At 42.4% G+C, this 14,935-nt stretch overlaps 2 protein-coding genes across 2 annotated transcripts; one reads left to right on the forward strand and one right to left on the reverse strand.

The window, feature by feature from the left end:
• Positions 1 to 252: 252 nt before the first annotated feature.
• On the reverse strand, positions 253 to 3,911 carry LOC126398750 (serine protease 23-like). The gene is made up of 2 exons (XM_050058325.1): positions 3,810 to 3,911; positions 253 to 2,263 (listed from the first exon to the last, which is right to left on the reverse strand). The coding sequence occupies exon 2, from the start codon at positions 2,257 to 2,259 to the stop codon at positions 850 to 852; it is 1,410 nt and encodes a 469-aa protein (XP_049914282.1). The 5' UTR covers positions 2,260 to 2,263; positions 3,810 to 3,911; the 3' UTR covers positions 253 to 849.
• Positions 3,912 to 7,934: 4,023 nt separating this feature from the next.
• Positions 7,935 to 13,613, forward strand: LOC126399212 (leukotriene B4 receptor 1-like). Its single transcript, XM_050059066.1, has 2 exons — positions 7,935 to 7,941; positions 12,670 to 13,613. The coding sequence occupies exons 1-2, from the start codon at positions 7,935 to 7,937 to the stop codon at positions 13,611 to 13,613; spliced, it is 951 nt and encodes a 316-aa protein (XP_049915023.1).
• Positions 13,614 to 14,935: the final 1,322 nt, after the last annotated feature.

The following is a 14,935-nucleotide window of genomic DNA, read 5'->3' on the forward strand; positions in this document are numbered from 1 at the left end:
TACTAGCTTATTGGCAAGCCTAATTGTTAGCATAGCCTACCTAGTTAGCAAGCTAACTTGATAATATTCTAGCCTATTGGCAAGTTTACTTGTTAGAAAGCTAACTCACTAACCCTGCAGTAGCTCATAATGTATTTGTTCAATGATATTGAGGATTTTCTTCAACTTTATTAACTTCATTTTGGAAAACTAGCTTAGCTCTGAAGAAGCACAAAGGAAATTTGAAAGAAGCACAGCTGTGATTGGTTGTTTGTCGTGCTGGTCCAGGAAGGTGATGTGGGATGTTGATCCAGGAGCATGTTTTACAAAAACATCACCTCATGCTGGAGCCAGGAGTGGTGGGATCTTGACGTGAATGACTTTACTGAAAAAGACTGAGCCTATTAAGGGGTACTTTTAACTACATCTGTAAGCGCCTCATCTGTAGGTGACATAGCTGAACTTCGATATGGCTGTGTACAACAAGGCCACATTGCCAAAAATCAGACCTGTATCTGATTTTGAACCACATATGAAAGTGGCCCAAATCAGAGTTGAAAGATCAGACTCCATATGATTTGTGCTACTCACACTGTAATGAAAAACCCAGACCTGATTCACATATCAGAAAAAAATAAATCAGATTGGGACATTTTTGCCTGCAGTCTGGACGCAGCCTTACACTATGCTACTAGTTACTTTTGACTTATTTGTACAAAGCATCTAAGTCCTACTCTTTACATTAAAACATCAACACATAAGTCAAAGTTTAGGACCACTCCTATGATTTTGTTTGTTTGTTTTATACACAGACCCAGATGTTTGAGTCTCTCTGAAACTGAACCTTTTTCAAGGTCCATCTCTTTGCAGTCAAACCTCTTTGCAGAGACGTGGATCTCCATGGATCCAGTGACAGATCTGAGCGTATTTAGGTGGAGTAATCCTCACTGCAACATTAAAGTCCCTCTGCTCGCCCCCATCCGCCTCCACCCATCGATGGCCTGAAAACACCCCAATAACCCTCCGCTGCCACTTCCCTTTCCTGCCTTCCTCTCCCGCTTCCTGTCTCAGACGAACATAAACGCCTGCGCCTGTGGCACCCGGCTGTGCGTCGCAGTGCTGGTACATCAAATCCTCTGACTCGTTTGCCACCGAACAAAACCGATAAACCACCTTCTCGTCTCCGCGCCCGTCCAGCAGGCTTTTGTCAGCGTCGTAGCCTGAGAAGTGGATCCGTGCTGGGAGGGTGGCGGAGGGTGCCACTCCCAGCTCCATGTACTTTTGCTTGAGGGGTCGTTTCAGCTCCAGGAGGGCGTAGTCGTAGTCGGGGGATGCTGAGTTGGTGGAGCTCTTGGTTTGGATCCATCCTTGGGGGATTTGGGTTTGTTTGACTCGTGTCCAACGGAAGACAGGCTGCTTCCTGGGTTCGCTACGTCGTATACGGCGTCTTCGTTTCCCTCTTCTCTCTGAGTCACCCATATTCCCACGATCAGCTGCACCCTCCTCACCCTCTCTTCTTCCTCTGCGCCTCCTGCCTTTGCCTCCCTTTCTCCCTCTCCCCACATCTCCATCTATACTATTCTGCTCCTCACCTTCCTCTATCACCTGCTCCTCATCCTCTCCTCTCCTCCCACCCATCCGCTGCCCTCCTCTCCTTCTACCCCCTCTTCTTCTCTTACTCTTGAGCTGCAGCACCCCTACTCTCAGCCTCCTGGCACTCTCTAGGTAGTCCTTCCCATCATGGATGCAGCGTGCTGCCGTTAGCACGTGTTTCTGGGATACCAGGACTCCGGAGCAGCCCGAGGAGAGACGAACAGCAGTGGAGAAAGGGTAGTTGGTGATGAAGCGCGAGTCAGAGATCACAAAGCGTCCATCTGCTCCATAAACCTGTCGTTTCCTGCGGGTGCGAGCTGGTGGGCGGGCCGGTGCTCCTGCAGACGTCGTGTTGAAACCCCACAAACTGATATCTGTGTGCGTGCGTGTCCCGTTCTCATACATTGTCTCGTATCCCAGAATCCTCTCTTGCTCATCCTGGTCTACAGGTGGCAGGCTGCTTTGACACTCTATTCCACAGAGTGTCTTCGCTCCTCCTCCCTCCTCATCCTCCTCCTGCCCTCTGAACAAAGGCACATTCAAAGGCTCAGTGTGTGTGTCCAGCAGCAGCGGGAGGCTCTGCCTGGTCCACCTGTACACCTTGCTGCTCTCATCTTTACCAAAAACTCCAGGAAGTGTCAGAGTTGCTGCGCAGAGCAGCACACACAGGAAGCGACTGGCTCCCATCCCGCTGAAAAGAAAGAGACACAAGTTAGTGTTTGAGCAGGAGTCTTCAACCCTTCTCAGGCCAAGGACCCCTTAGCTGAAAAAGGTTCTAACACATTCTCACTCCAACCTTGTCACATATTGACATTTGGTCATGGACTTTCTGCGTCCACATACGACATGCAAGGTACCCTGGGTGCATTGGTTGTTGCCGCTCTGGGACGTCGTGTCAAGTTCTTTTCTCAGGAAATTTAACGTTTACATACAGTCTCTTTATAAATAAACTCACATTCGACGGTACAAGACCACAAATTGCAAATAAAAGGGTTTGGCTTTAGAATCTTACAGGATGCTAACACTGCTCTCTTGGGTGAAAGCTGGCGTTTGTTGGTCCTCCATATTGAGTTTCAGGTGCTTCCATCAGGTCGGGGGTTTTGCCTCTGTGTGTGACACTGGATTCTGTGTGTTTGTATTGTACTCTCTGTTTTGTTGTACTCATGACTACTGTGTGTATCCCAAATTGCCCCTTGGGGTCATTAAAGTTCTCCTTACCTTACCTTATGTTGGATTCATGTTACTGTGTATCTTCCGACATATCTAATGAAAAGAAAAACCAAAAAATAAAAATAAAACTACCAAACAAATACATGACGGACCCCCTGCAGTTACTCTGAGGTCCCCCTGGGGTTGTGGACTCCCTGTTGAAGACCCAGGTGTTAAAGAAAAATGCCATGGATCCAAATCTCTGAACATCCATTACTTTTTAATCAGGCCAAGAGGAAAATACTATGCATGTTCCCAGTATTTGGGAGTAGTAAACTACATGTAATTAAACTAGTAGTTCAGCTACATTCAGATTTGCACAGTGATTGAAGAAGATAAATTAGTTTTTTTTGCCATTTTCTGTGCGGTTAAATACGGAAACTACTGTACAAACAATTTTGGGCCATAAAAGGAAAGGAATGATTTTTCTGTTTATATTTTTACCATTGCCATGAATAGTGGTATTTCAATGACTTTTTAGATATTAATTATTTTATTAATATTATTTTCCTTTGTTTATGTATGACCTGTGAGCAGTAAACTCGATTAAGTTTTTTTTAACTTCACTGCATGTTCCCATAGCTCCTACTAGTAGCATTGATGTTGCTTTTATATACCATATGACCAGCAGAGGGCGCACGAGCTCAATTTCTAAACAATAAACCACTGAGCACCGAGGTGCAGCTGTGATATTTAACTATGAAATGCGGTGTCTGCAGTTAAAATTCATAGCTTAAAATGCAGAAAATGTTATTGTTATTACATGCAACATTCTTTCAGTGACACAAAGAAAAGTTTTAACACGAGTACTGACTATTTTTTAAAGTCTGATATTATTCTATTAGCCTCAAAGAGTTAGAAAAGAAGTCTGAAACTAAAGATAATTAAGAATCAGTGCTGGTAAAAAATAAAAGAAGAATAAAATGCAGGACAGAACATAGCCTTTCTAAACATTAAAAGGAACGATGGTGATTTTATTTTGAAAAGAAAGTCATGACATAGCTACAAATGCCTTAAACTGTTCCTACCTGCAAACATAAAACAGAAACACCCCCAAAAGTTGCAGCAAAATGTCTCCTTCTCATCAATAAAAAATCCTCTCCATCCAAACGGCTTCCAGCAGACTGGCTCCCATCATTCACTAAAAAAACTGGAGCGAGGAGAAGCTGTGAGAGATCCTCATAAAAACCTACATCCCACTCTGCTGCAGAAAAAAGCGACGGGCAGACAGGCAGACAGGGGGAGGCAGCCAGGAGGGGGCAAGCATGAATGAAGTTTTTGATCATGTGATGACATGACATTTTGGGTCAAAAGTAGAACCATGTGGAGAGAATTTGGGGTGTTTTTTTCTCCTCGGATTCCACAAATATTTTGATTACGTCGGGAAGAAGCAGAGGACAGTGAGGCTTTCAATGGGAGGAAATTAATTTAGATGTTAAAGCTATTTACAGAGACCTGCCCACAAAATGTTGCCTCTGAGTGTGTGTTTATCCGGTGCGTTTGCGGTCAAAAATGAAAGTTTCGATTTATATCAGGTGACGTTTGAAGTGTTTCCACACACACACACACACACACACACACACACACACACACACACACACACACACACACACTACACCTCTCATGGAACCTGTGTTTTAACCCCTGTTGGTTTATTTTGACAAGTGTCTCTCTGCTCGGTTCAACAAGAGTTCATTCAGAGCAGGAACACCTCCTTTTTCCCTGATTAGATGTAACACCAACACACACACACACACACACACACACACACACACACACACAGTTATTAGTTTTCAAACTGACGATGCTATCTGAATGTTTGGCTAACAAAATAGTTAAAAAAGTGGAGATGTAATGTTCACCCTTGGCCCTTGGGCGCAGCAGTCCAGGAGACATGTACACCTGCAGACACATTCAGCTTGTAGTGTACAGGACACGCCCCTACAAACTGCAGCCACCACTAGTAGGCTACAAGACAAACCCACCAACGCAACAGTTAACTGGACCCTGCTGCAATGCTACACTGTAGTGAATAGATGAGACCAATGCTGTGTCTCAAATTATGTAATTCTGTTACACTTCTATGTAGTATACTATGTGTAGTATGTACTTATTGGCGTAGTGTGCGAATTTTGACAGGGTAGTGTTGTCTCAAACCAAACACGGCCGTTGTGCACTTACCGCAAAAGACGACCGTGGCTGTAAGCTAGTTCGCAAACTAGCATTAGGATTCGCGTTATTGTTCGCGGTACCAAATCATTACAGACTGCAAAATTAACCCAATAAACATACTGCTGGCTTATACCCGACAACAGTATAGTGGTAACCTTGAAATCTAGATGCCCCGCCCCTAGCAAATTCGAATTTGCTCTGCACGGGGATCTGGCCCCGACGAGCAGAGCCTGTTGAATCGCCATCGGACCAATCATATCAGTCTATCTGACAGAGGCGGGGTCTGGGCGGGCCTAACATGATGACGACAGTGCTGCGCCATAAGAGTCTAAAAGTAAATAACCAAGATGGCAGCTGCCGAAGGACCACGCCCATTCAATTTAGCTTGGGAAGAAACGCTAGACCAATTACACCTATCTTTTTCCTTGAGAAAGGAACAGAAGACTGCCCTAGAAGCATTCGCTTCCAGGAAGGACGTTTTTGCCATTTTGCTGACAGGATATGGCAAAAGCATAATCAGTTAGCCACACTGGTCGGCAAACCAGTGGGGCTTACTGCAATGAATACGTCACAATGTTTTTTGCTCTGATTGGCTATCGTGCTATCCAATTGCGTGCGGCGGCATTTAATATGTCTTAGTGCCGCCCCTTGGGTAGGAAGGGTGTAACGATGAGGGCCAGACTCAAAATCTTTCTAGATTTCAGTCTGGACTTCCAGGCTAGTATAGTGGTGCTTAGCACAAAAATACGTATATCTGTACAATGCAGCGACGTTCACGGTTGCACAGTCCTCGGCCGCCATTTCCAGTTTGAAAAGTGGTCCATCCCCTTCCGCTACGTAGCCAAGATGGCGACCATTGAGGGCGAGAAGTGTCCATAGTTCCACACTCAACTTCTTGACCGTTTTAAGTGCACCATCCGGATACTCATAGTGCACTGCATTTTTCCATACTTCTCAGTGTGCACTTATGCACTCAAAATATTAAGGGTAAGTACAGAAGTACGCGATTTAAGACACAGCATAAATGTAGCAATAATCCACTTTATAAGTCATAATACATTAAGACACGGTTCACTTTATGAGTACTGAGATGTAACCCTTAGTATTACCGTTATCCTCTTTGCGAAGCCTCTCTTTTACAGTAATATTTCATGGCTAGCTAATCTCTGATTTAGCATTACCATAAGTAACAAGATGTTGCCCTCCTATAGAGTGCCCCAGGAACGAGTCCTAAAACCATGAGTTAGCATATTACCACTGTTTCCTCGTCTCATAGTTGTGCGTTTTTGGTTAGATGCCTAAAATAAGGTCTGTGGTTAACACAAGCTAATGCGACTTTCACGATTCTTTCTCGGACATAAAATGCGTCAGTAATTACCCCACCAGTGAATTATGAAGCTAATTTGTGTCATTAAAAGTTGCTGCGTGGCTTAATGAGACTACAGAACATCATCACGCCGCGCCGCGCCAAACACAGCTTCACAGTCTTATCATGGTGGTAAAGTTCGGTAGCCTAACGTTAGCTTTTTACCTCTGGCGATTGCATTTAGGCTTCAATAATCCTAAAAGTGGTGTTCATTTCTTAAGATTATCTTGCTGAGCAAAACATGTAAGTATCATAAATATTTGATTGCCTCAGAGCTTATTTTTGGCAATTATCCAGTGGAAAAATCCCATAGGCTTTTTGACGAGGAAACCAGTGCGATGCTAACTTCTGTGTTGGCCTACAGAGAAACATCATCCCTGGAGCACTCTATTACCCTTACCCTAAACTTAACCACCTCTTTTTTGACCTAATACCTCATAGCTAAATTTAGCTAATTGCCAACTTGGCATTAGACAAAGTAACGAGATGTAGCCTTCCTGTTGCTGTTAACCACCTCTCTTTAACGTAATTTTTCATAGCTAACTAATCACTAACTAAGCAATTCTGTTAGGATTTCCACTTCGGAGCCAAGGAGCGAAGGTGGCTTATCGTGGACTGAAGTGTAGGTATGGCGGGCAATTCATGTAGCTAGAGGGCGGGTCACAAAGCTGCTCCAGCTGCAGTTATACCTACTCGGGGGCGGTGTGTTTTTTGTGAGCAAAAAATTGATGTGCAATATGTGAATTTAAGTTTATTACTATCAACCAAATATTTACTGCCATGTTTTTGCATATACGACGTGAACTTGGCAACTCCTGTACCAACTTTCTGAGATACTCAGAATCACGTGAATTTTTCCAATTATTTTAACATCACATGAATGCACCGTTATTGACCTTCCCCATTGTCACTTTGTTTTTTCGAGAACTTTTAGGGTATCCAAAAGTTATAAGAAGTCAGTGGCTTATCTTCCTATAGGAAACACAGGCAGCAGCCGCCTCGGGTGCCATCCTACCGGGACATAATGGTGGAGTGGAGAATATGGGTAGAGCACTTGAGTAAGACAAAATGAAAAGGCAGAGTTATTTGTTTGTGTTGATTTCTTGTTAGCTCGTCTTTTTGTTGATAAACACAATAGATATAAAATAATAATAATAATTTAATTTTTTTGACTTTATGTCAGTAGTTGACGGCCGTTTATGGCATAACAGCCACAGACAGCACAGACCGGAAGCTGCCTGTCAGATGGGCCAAACTAATACTTGAAATATTGAGGGGGGATACGAGACACCCCTCTGATTTGGACTAATCCTCGTCTTTGCTGAAATCTGATTGGCTCAGCCATTTTCCTCATTAACCGTTTCCACCTGTCTGAAGTTTTTTTTTTTTTCTCTTGGTAAACGCAATTAACTAAAATGGCGGCGGGGGAGAAGACACAAGCTGATAAAGAATTGTATGGTGGAGAAGCAGCTACAAGCTAAAAAGCCACACATTTTAATATAACCTAAATGCGCCATATTGACAGTTCTTTTCTGTGGTGGAAGGGTCAGGCTTGCTGTGACGACAGTTATCCAAACTCCTGAGGACTGTTGGACTGCTCTGAGGCTGGCTGGTGATGGGAGGTAGGACAGTCTCCATTTGTTTTGGGGTTCTGAGAAGATACAGGCCTGTACACCTTGGAGGTGGGTTGTTATGTCTCCTGATATTTATTTAATTGATTTTGGTTTTATTTTAATGATAAGCGGCATGTTTTTGTTTCTTAAACACAAAGACACACTTTGTATTTGCTCTATTTCTATTGAACTGCATTGTAGCTTTGGGGTTATATTTTGAAAATCATGGTGTATCCAAGTGCGCATATATGTGTTAGCATTTGCAACTGTTTCAGCACTGTATTAAGTGAATGCATAGATTTTGGTTCAGTATTTTGCAGTATGCTTAGTGTTGCAGCTCAACCAGGCTTGCCTGGCCTGGTCTTGTTTTGATTCAGTAGTGACATGCTTGTACAAACTGAGGAGACAGGTGTCAGCAAGACATCTTGAAGTGTCTTTAAGTTTTTCAGCATTATCAGATTCTCTCTATATCACATTGCCACACAGAAATATCGAGATACTATGCTGTATCGATCCCCCTGCCCCACCCCTAATTCCCAGTCTGCATCTGGTAAAGAGTGAACTCTGAATCTAGTATTTTAGGCTGGCATGGATGAAAAGTCCTTAAGTGTCCAGTGTGTAGGATTTAGGGGCATCTGTTGGCAGAAGTGTTATATAATATTCATAAGTGTTTTCATTAGTTTTTAATAACCTGAGAATAAGAATTGATGTGGTGGGGTTTTTTACCTCAGAATGAGCTGTTTATGTCTACATAGAGAGCGGGTTCTCTTCCTGTGTTACTCTACAGTAGCACAGAGTGGATGAACCAAACACTGGCCCTAACTTGTGTTTTAGCCTTTCTGCGTCAGGCACTGTAGCTCTCCAACAGCAGGTATGTCCAGACTTTTTTGAGTGGGGACCAGATTAGATAATGTGGAAATACCTGGGTTAGGGGTGAGCCATATCATTTCATTCACGATAGTACTAGTATAATTTTTAATATCATATGAAAAATTCATGATACTCGTGATATTTCAACTCGTTGACATTAGGGCTGTAGTCAACCAAAGAAAATCTTGGTCGACTAAAGTCGCACATAATCTTCAACTAATCGATTAGTCGTGGGAAAAAAACCCATCTGCATGTTATTTTTACTTCTGCGGTGGTGCGTCTGTGTCACTCTGCAGTTACACCTCCAAAACACTAGTCGGCGGTGGAGGACTGTGTTAAGTGCTGTAAAGTTTAGTTCAAATCAAACTTTATTTATATAGTCGATTCAAAACACACATTAAATATGGCTTAATAGAGACAATTTCAAACACAGTTACGCAAACTGGCTTCACTATAAATCGCAGAACTGACTACATCATGCTAACGTTATTAGCACAAGTCTATTGCAATTTACATTGTATAAATAAGCCTAGCCTCTAGCGATCTTTTCCTCTTCTCATATAAAACCAGGGACAACAGCAGCATCTAACAAAGGCAACGGTACATAATTTGGCTCCATTACAACTCACAACATTCACCAACAAAACAACTGTCTTATACTAAATACTTTTTCCAAGCAAATACAACATGCTAACGTTATTTGTGCCAGCCTATGGCATTTTACATGGTATATATTAGCCTAGCGATGAGCGGAGATTTCCTCTGTTCATATGAAGCCAGGATAAATCCCGAAGTATAAATCCCTAAAGGATAAATCACACAGACGACTTAAAATGCCCAGAGGCTTTGCTGTCTTCACAATTTATTGTTTCTTATCTGTGAAATACAAGTAAATACAAGCTCCGTTTCCACTGAGGGAAATGGTGTCAGTATACAGAAACTGACAGGAGGTCTGCGTCACCACGATGCTGAGCGTGAGGGTGGGCAAGTTCAACTTTCTGTCAACAACGGGGCTGTTATGAAAACACCCCCATTTTCACAGGTAACTTAGCCTGTCCCTCCCGCCGCAGGAAAAAATGGATTAATCCTGGAAAGCTGTTGATGTAGCACTTTTCTCCTTATGAAAGTAACACAGCAATTATTCGACCAATGAGAATTTGGTCGGGCGAGAGCATAGCGACCAAATAATCGACTAGTCGACCAAGAGACTACAGCCCTAGTTGACATAATTGATGTCATACTGTTACCCACGGCAACAACAAGCATGGCTGAAAGCAAAATTATTGCAGACTCCGCAGTGGTTCTAAAAAGAGGAGCAGCTTCAGTAGTGTGGAATAAACTGTGGCGTCCTGAATGTTTTATGAACAGCCCCGGACTTCTTCTGACTTAGCCAACCGCTCAGAGGGAACTCATTCAGCGGCTCCTCTGGCAGCAGCACAGCGTCTCTCCCTCTCTTCTCTCGCTGTGTGCACACGGGAGTCCGTGTCGTCAAGTGATTTTGTCACAAACCTTTGGTAATATAAACCTATGTGACGCTTGTGGCTCAACTAAAAACTCCATATATGTGAATGTGTGATAGTTATGGTATCATAACAGCCTGTCACAGGTTACAGCGTGATGATTAGAGGAGAAATGGCAGAGCATAAAGGTCCAGGTGGAAAAAACCCAACTCAATCATTTAGGATTTTACTAAAAGAAGGAAATCACCATCCCAGGGGACATTTTTTGTATTTGGGAGCTGTTTAAATGTGTATTTTTTTATGGTAGATTTTATTTTGTTGAATTATTAATATTGTATACAGAACCTGAGTCTCACTCTGAGTTACTATTGTTGTTCACAAACTAAAGAAATGAGAGATCATTTCTGTTTAGTTTTTACTGAGTATTTGAAGTAAACTGTAAAACTATATTACTTATTTTGTTGCAATATTATTATTTTTTACTAATTTGTCATATTGTCAACAATATTGTTATCTCAAAACTGCCCTGAAATATTGTGATATTATTTTAGGGCCACCCCTAACCTGGGGGCCAGCTGCTTTTCACATGATATGGTTATTAAAAAAACGTCACGTAAAAATGACACAAACGCAACTGATTTGTCTTTAAAATGATAAAGTATTCAACTTTCAACTGCTCCTGAAAGCCGTGGCTCTCACTGTCGAGTTAAGGCTTCTTTGCTATGGCCATGTCTGCCTCATAGCAGTTAATGTGTTTTCGTAAGTGTTGGCTCGTTTACCATTTGTTTATGACAACACATCAGTTCTGCCTGCGTAGTTCCAACTTGGTGCATGTCTACAAACTATGACAGTTCTGCCATTGTGAGGTGAATGGAAAAATGCAAAGTGATCTGGCTTGATTAACAAATACTGTGGGGCAGGCCATATCTTTGAATATAGGCTATTTTGAGAGACAAGCTGTGACCTGAGGAAAAACCCACCAGATAATGCGTCATTCGGTGTATTTTGGCCAGTGAATAGGCAGGGAGCTCTGAGAGCTGGTGGCTCGGGGGCAGCCTTAACACTGTTCATCTGCACACACTCCCCACTCCACGGTGACACAGACCTGGTTAAAAATCTGCAAAGTATCCCCTTAAGGGCTTCTCAAAGTCACAAGAAGTCCTTTGTCAGCAGCTGTTTCCAAGGTCAAGAGTGAACTCTGAATCCCATATTTCAGACCAACATGGTCAACAAGTCCCCTTCCAAAATACAAGAAATTTGAACATCTGCAATTCTATGACAAGTAAGAAAGCTCCATCTGCTGATGAAGATCATATGATATGATCGAAGGCTCTAGTACAGCTTAACAGCTACTAAATGGACCTTGTGGGGAGTTTATTTTGTCGAAACACGCAAGGCTGTATAAAAATATATTTTTTAATTACAAAGCTCAAGTTAGTCATTACTTTCAAAAATAGATAGGCTACATAGACGGCATCACAATGTTCGTTTACAATAACCTTTAGGTAGAAAACCCCCTGCGTCACATCAACACTGCCTCAATTTGTTAGTTTTTAGCCACCTAATAAAAGGCCCACCAGAACAAATCAGTTGAAGTGTATGCTATATTCAGAATATTTTCACCACCCTACCTTGCTGTCAGCCCTTTCCAATGGGGAACTGAAGCCATTATCTCAAAGCCACCAGTCTCCATTGACAAAAACAAACAGTAATTTAACTTCACAGAACACAAGAGTTGATGGGCTACTGCTGCCTTTATTGGTTTGTGTGCAAGGTAAAGCAAAGAAAATAGATAGATAGATTTGGTTTATCAAAGACTAACAAAGAAACACAGTAGATAAAATAAGCACAGCAGAAACATCTGTTAGGTTGGACCACAGTGTTTTACTATACATTGTTGAATGTAACGGTTACATCTGAAATGACAATAGAAATAAATAAGTTTGCTGTTTTCACATAACTACGCAATTGAAATCAATTACCATTTTTCTCCCTGAAAGTGATAATTGTTGTTGGCACATCATCCTGGTGTCTCGGGGTGTAACATTTATGTAGAAAGCACATGTTGTTTTAGATTCATTACTGTTTAATGATGAACAAACATGACTGAATCATTTTTGATTGAGCAATTGTGAAGTCTTTACTGTAACAGATATGAAAAGTAGTCCTCAGGTTTCATTTTTACTTCCCTGAAGGTGTTGTGGTGAAAACTGTCCCCTGTGCAGGAAACAGAATATCGTAAAATGCAATCAGATAATGACGCACCAGAAAAGCTGCATGTAATATCCAGGCAAATGTTCAATTCATTTGCACCAATCATTTCTTTTTAACTCCTCTCTTACACAAGAAAAGGGGAACATCGTACTCCTCTGACTGACTGACACAGTTGTCATCCTCACTGGCTCAGTGCACAACGTTCAGCTTCTCTGTCAGCAAGTTTGCAGCATGGAACAACTCAACTCCTCTGTGGTCACTTCTAATATCTCCTCTCCTGGACATCCACCTCTTGCCTCCTGGGACTCCAGAGGTCTGGTCCCTGCGGTGGTGCTGTCTGTCTGCTTCCTGCTGGGAGTTCCTGGAAACATCGCTGTGATCATCCTCAGACCAAACTGGGAGAACATGTCCAGTCTGAGCCAGATTCTGATGCTGAATTTGGCCATATCAGACCTGCTCTGCCTGATCACTCTGCCTCTGTGGATTTACACTCTAGTGTATGGCTGGAAACTTGGCCTGGTGGCCTGTAAGCTCCTGACCTATCTTGTGTTGTGCAGCATTTATAGTAGCATGCTGACTGTGACTGTGCTAAGTGTCCAGCGCTACCTCCAGGTGGTGCGCCTACAGAAGTTCTTAGATCAGCGAGGAAGGAGGAGGCTGCTGGTTCTGCTCTGGCTGGTTGCAATGATCCTGTCTATCTCTCGTTTAGTGGTTCGGCAGCTGACCACAAGTCAGCACTGGACAAACTGCAATTATGGCTTCTCTTCTGAGGCCCAGCAGGTGGCCGTGCAGCTGACAGAGACCCTGATAGGATTTATTTCAATTTCTGTTGTGGCATTTTCATACATTGGCCTTTACAGAACAGTGGACCAGGCAGCTTTCTTCAACAACCCACAGACGACCCGGCTGGTCACAAGTATCACTGTGACCTTTTTTGTCTTTTGGATGCCATATCATATCATAAATGTGCTCGGTGTGGCAAGTGTTTTACTCAAAATTGAGAGCCTGATGAAGTTTTTTGTGGACAGCAGGGGCATTGCTGCAGCACTGACATTTGTGAATAGCTGCCTGAATCCACTCCTTTATGCGTTTGCTTCTAGAAAAATGTGCACAGTGTGCCAACAAAGGGAACATTAATGCTGTTTTGTGCTCCACTGTCTCTCAGATTAACTCATATCGCAGCGGTGCCTAAACAGTGTGACGTCTGTGGTTGTGCTGCTGCCGTGGTCCTGCCAGATGCCTCCTGCTGCTGCTGCCATCATTAGTCATTAGTCATACTTCTACTGTTATTATACACATATGACTATTGTCAGATATTAATACATACTTTCAACATATTGTACCACAGTAGCCAGAACTATAACTATAATATTATTACTTTCAATAATATTGTTGTAAGCTACTGTCATTACCTGCATCTCTCTCTCTCTCTCTCTCTCTCTCTCTCTCTCTCTCTCTCTCTCTCTCTCTCTCTCATTGTGTCATACGGATTACTGTTATTTTATTATGCTGATCTGTTCTGTACGACATCTATTGCACGTCTGTCCGTCCTGGAAGAGGGATCCCTCCTCAGTTGCTCTTCCTGAGGTTTCTACCGTTTTTTTTCCCCGTTAAAGGGGTTTTTTTGGAGAGTTTTTCCTTATCCGCTGCGAGGGTCATAAGGACAGAGGGATGTCGTATGCTGTAAAGCCCTGTGAGGCAAATTGTGATTTGTGATATTGGGCTTTATAAATAAAATTGATTGATGATTGATTGATTGTTTCTAAAACAGAAGCTCGCCTTTCCTGGAAGTCTGATCATTTGATGTAGTGTGACTGATGAAAAGTCAAAGAAAGACACCTGAAGGAGCTGAGGATGAGACTTTTCAGAAAACTTTGAACAGTTGTAGAAGTGAAGGTTCAGGTGAAAGAGGACAAAGTGAAGGAAAGAAGATGCTGTGGGGAAAATTGATATCCTACATTACGTGTGAAAGCATGTGTGCACATATATACAGGCTATGTTGTTTTATTACCGACATAAACAAACATCATGAGTAAGGTCGAATGTGAAACAAATCATCATTGTGTGAAAAATGCTTTAACTTTGACGTCATGTTTAACAAATACTGTTATTGAATGGAATTGACTGTATTTGAATATGTGGCGTCTTCATTGTTAGGTGTAAAAAAAGTAGTGCTCTGGTTTTAAAGATTGTTTGATACGCATCAACGTTTCAGATGTGTCCCTTTGTATTTCCTGTTGGGGGGAATTTGCAGTGTATGTTAATGACATCAGCTAACAGGAAGTTAACATGGACGCAAGCTGTTCCCGAGCAATTCAGTTTCAGTGAAATGGTCCCCAGCCTACATTATATATTTTTGGCTGGACCACCTCAAAGCAGTTTTTGTTGTTGCTGCTGCGTAAAGAGTTTGTTATTCTACCTGCAAAGTTTGATGCAAATATGCTGTTTGTAATATGGTG

The sequence above is a fragment of the Epinephelus moara genome, chromosome 12 (genome assembly GCF_006386435.1).
Source record: "Epinephelus moara isolate mb chromosome 12, YSFRI_EMoa_1.0, whole genome shotgun sequence".
Taxonomy (NCBI): Eukaryota; Metazoa; Chordata; class Actinopteri; order Perciformes; family Serranidae; genus Epinephelus; species Epinephelus moara.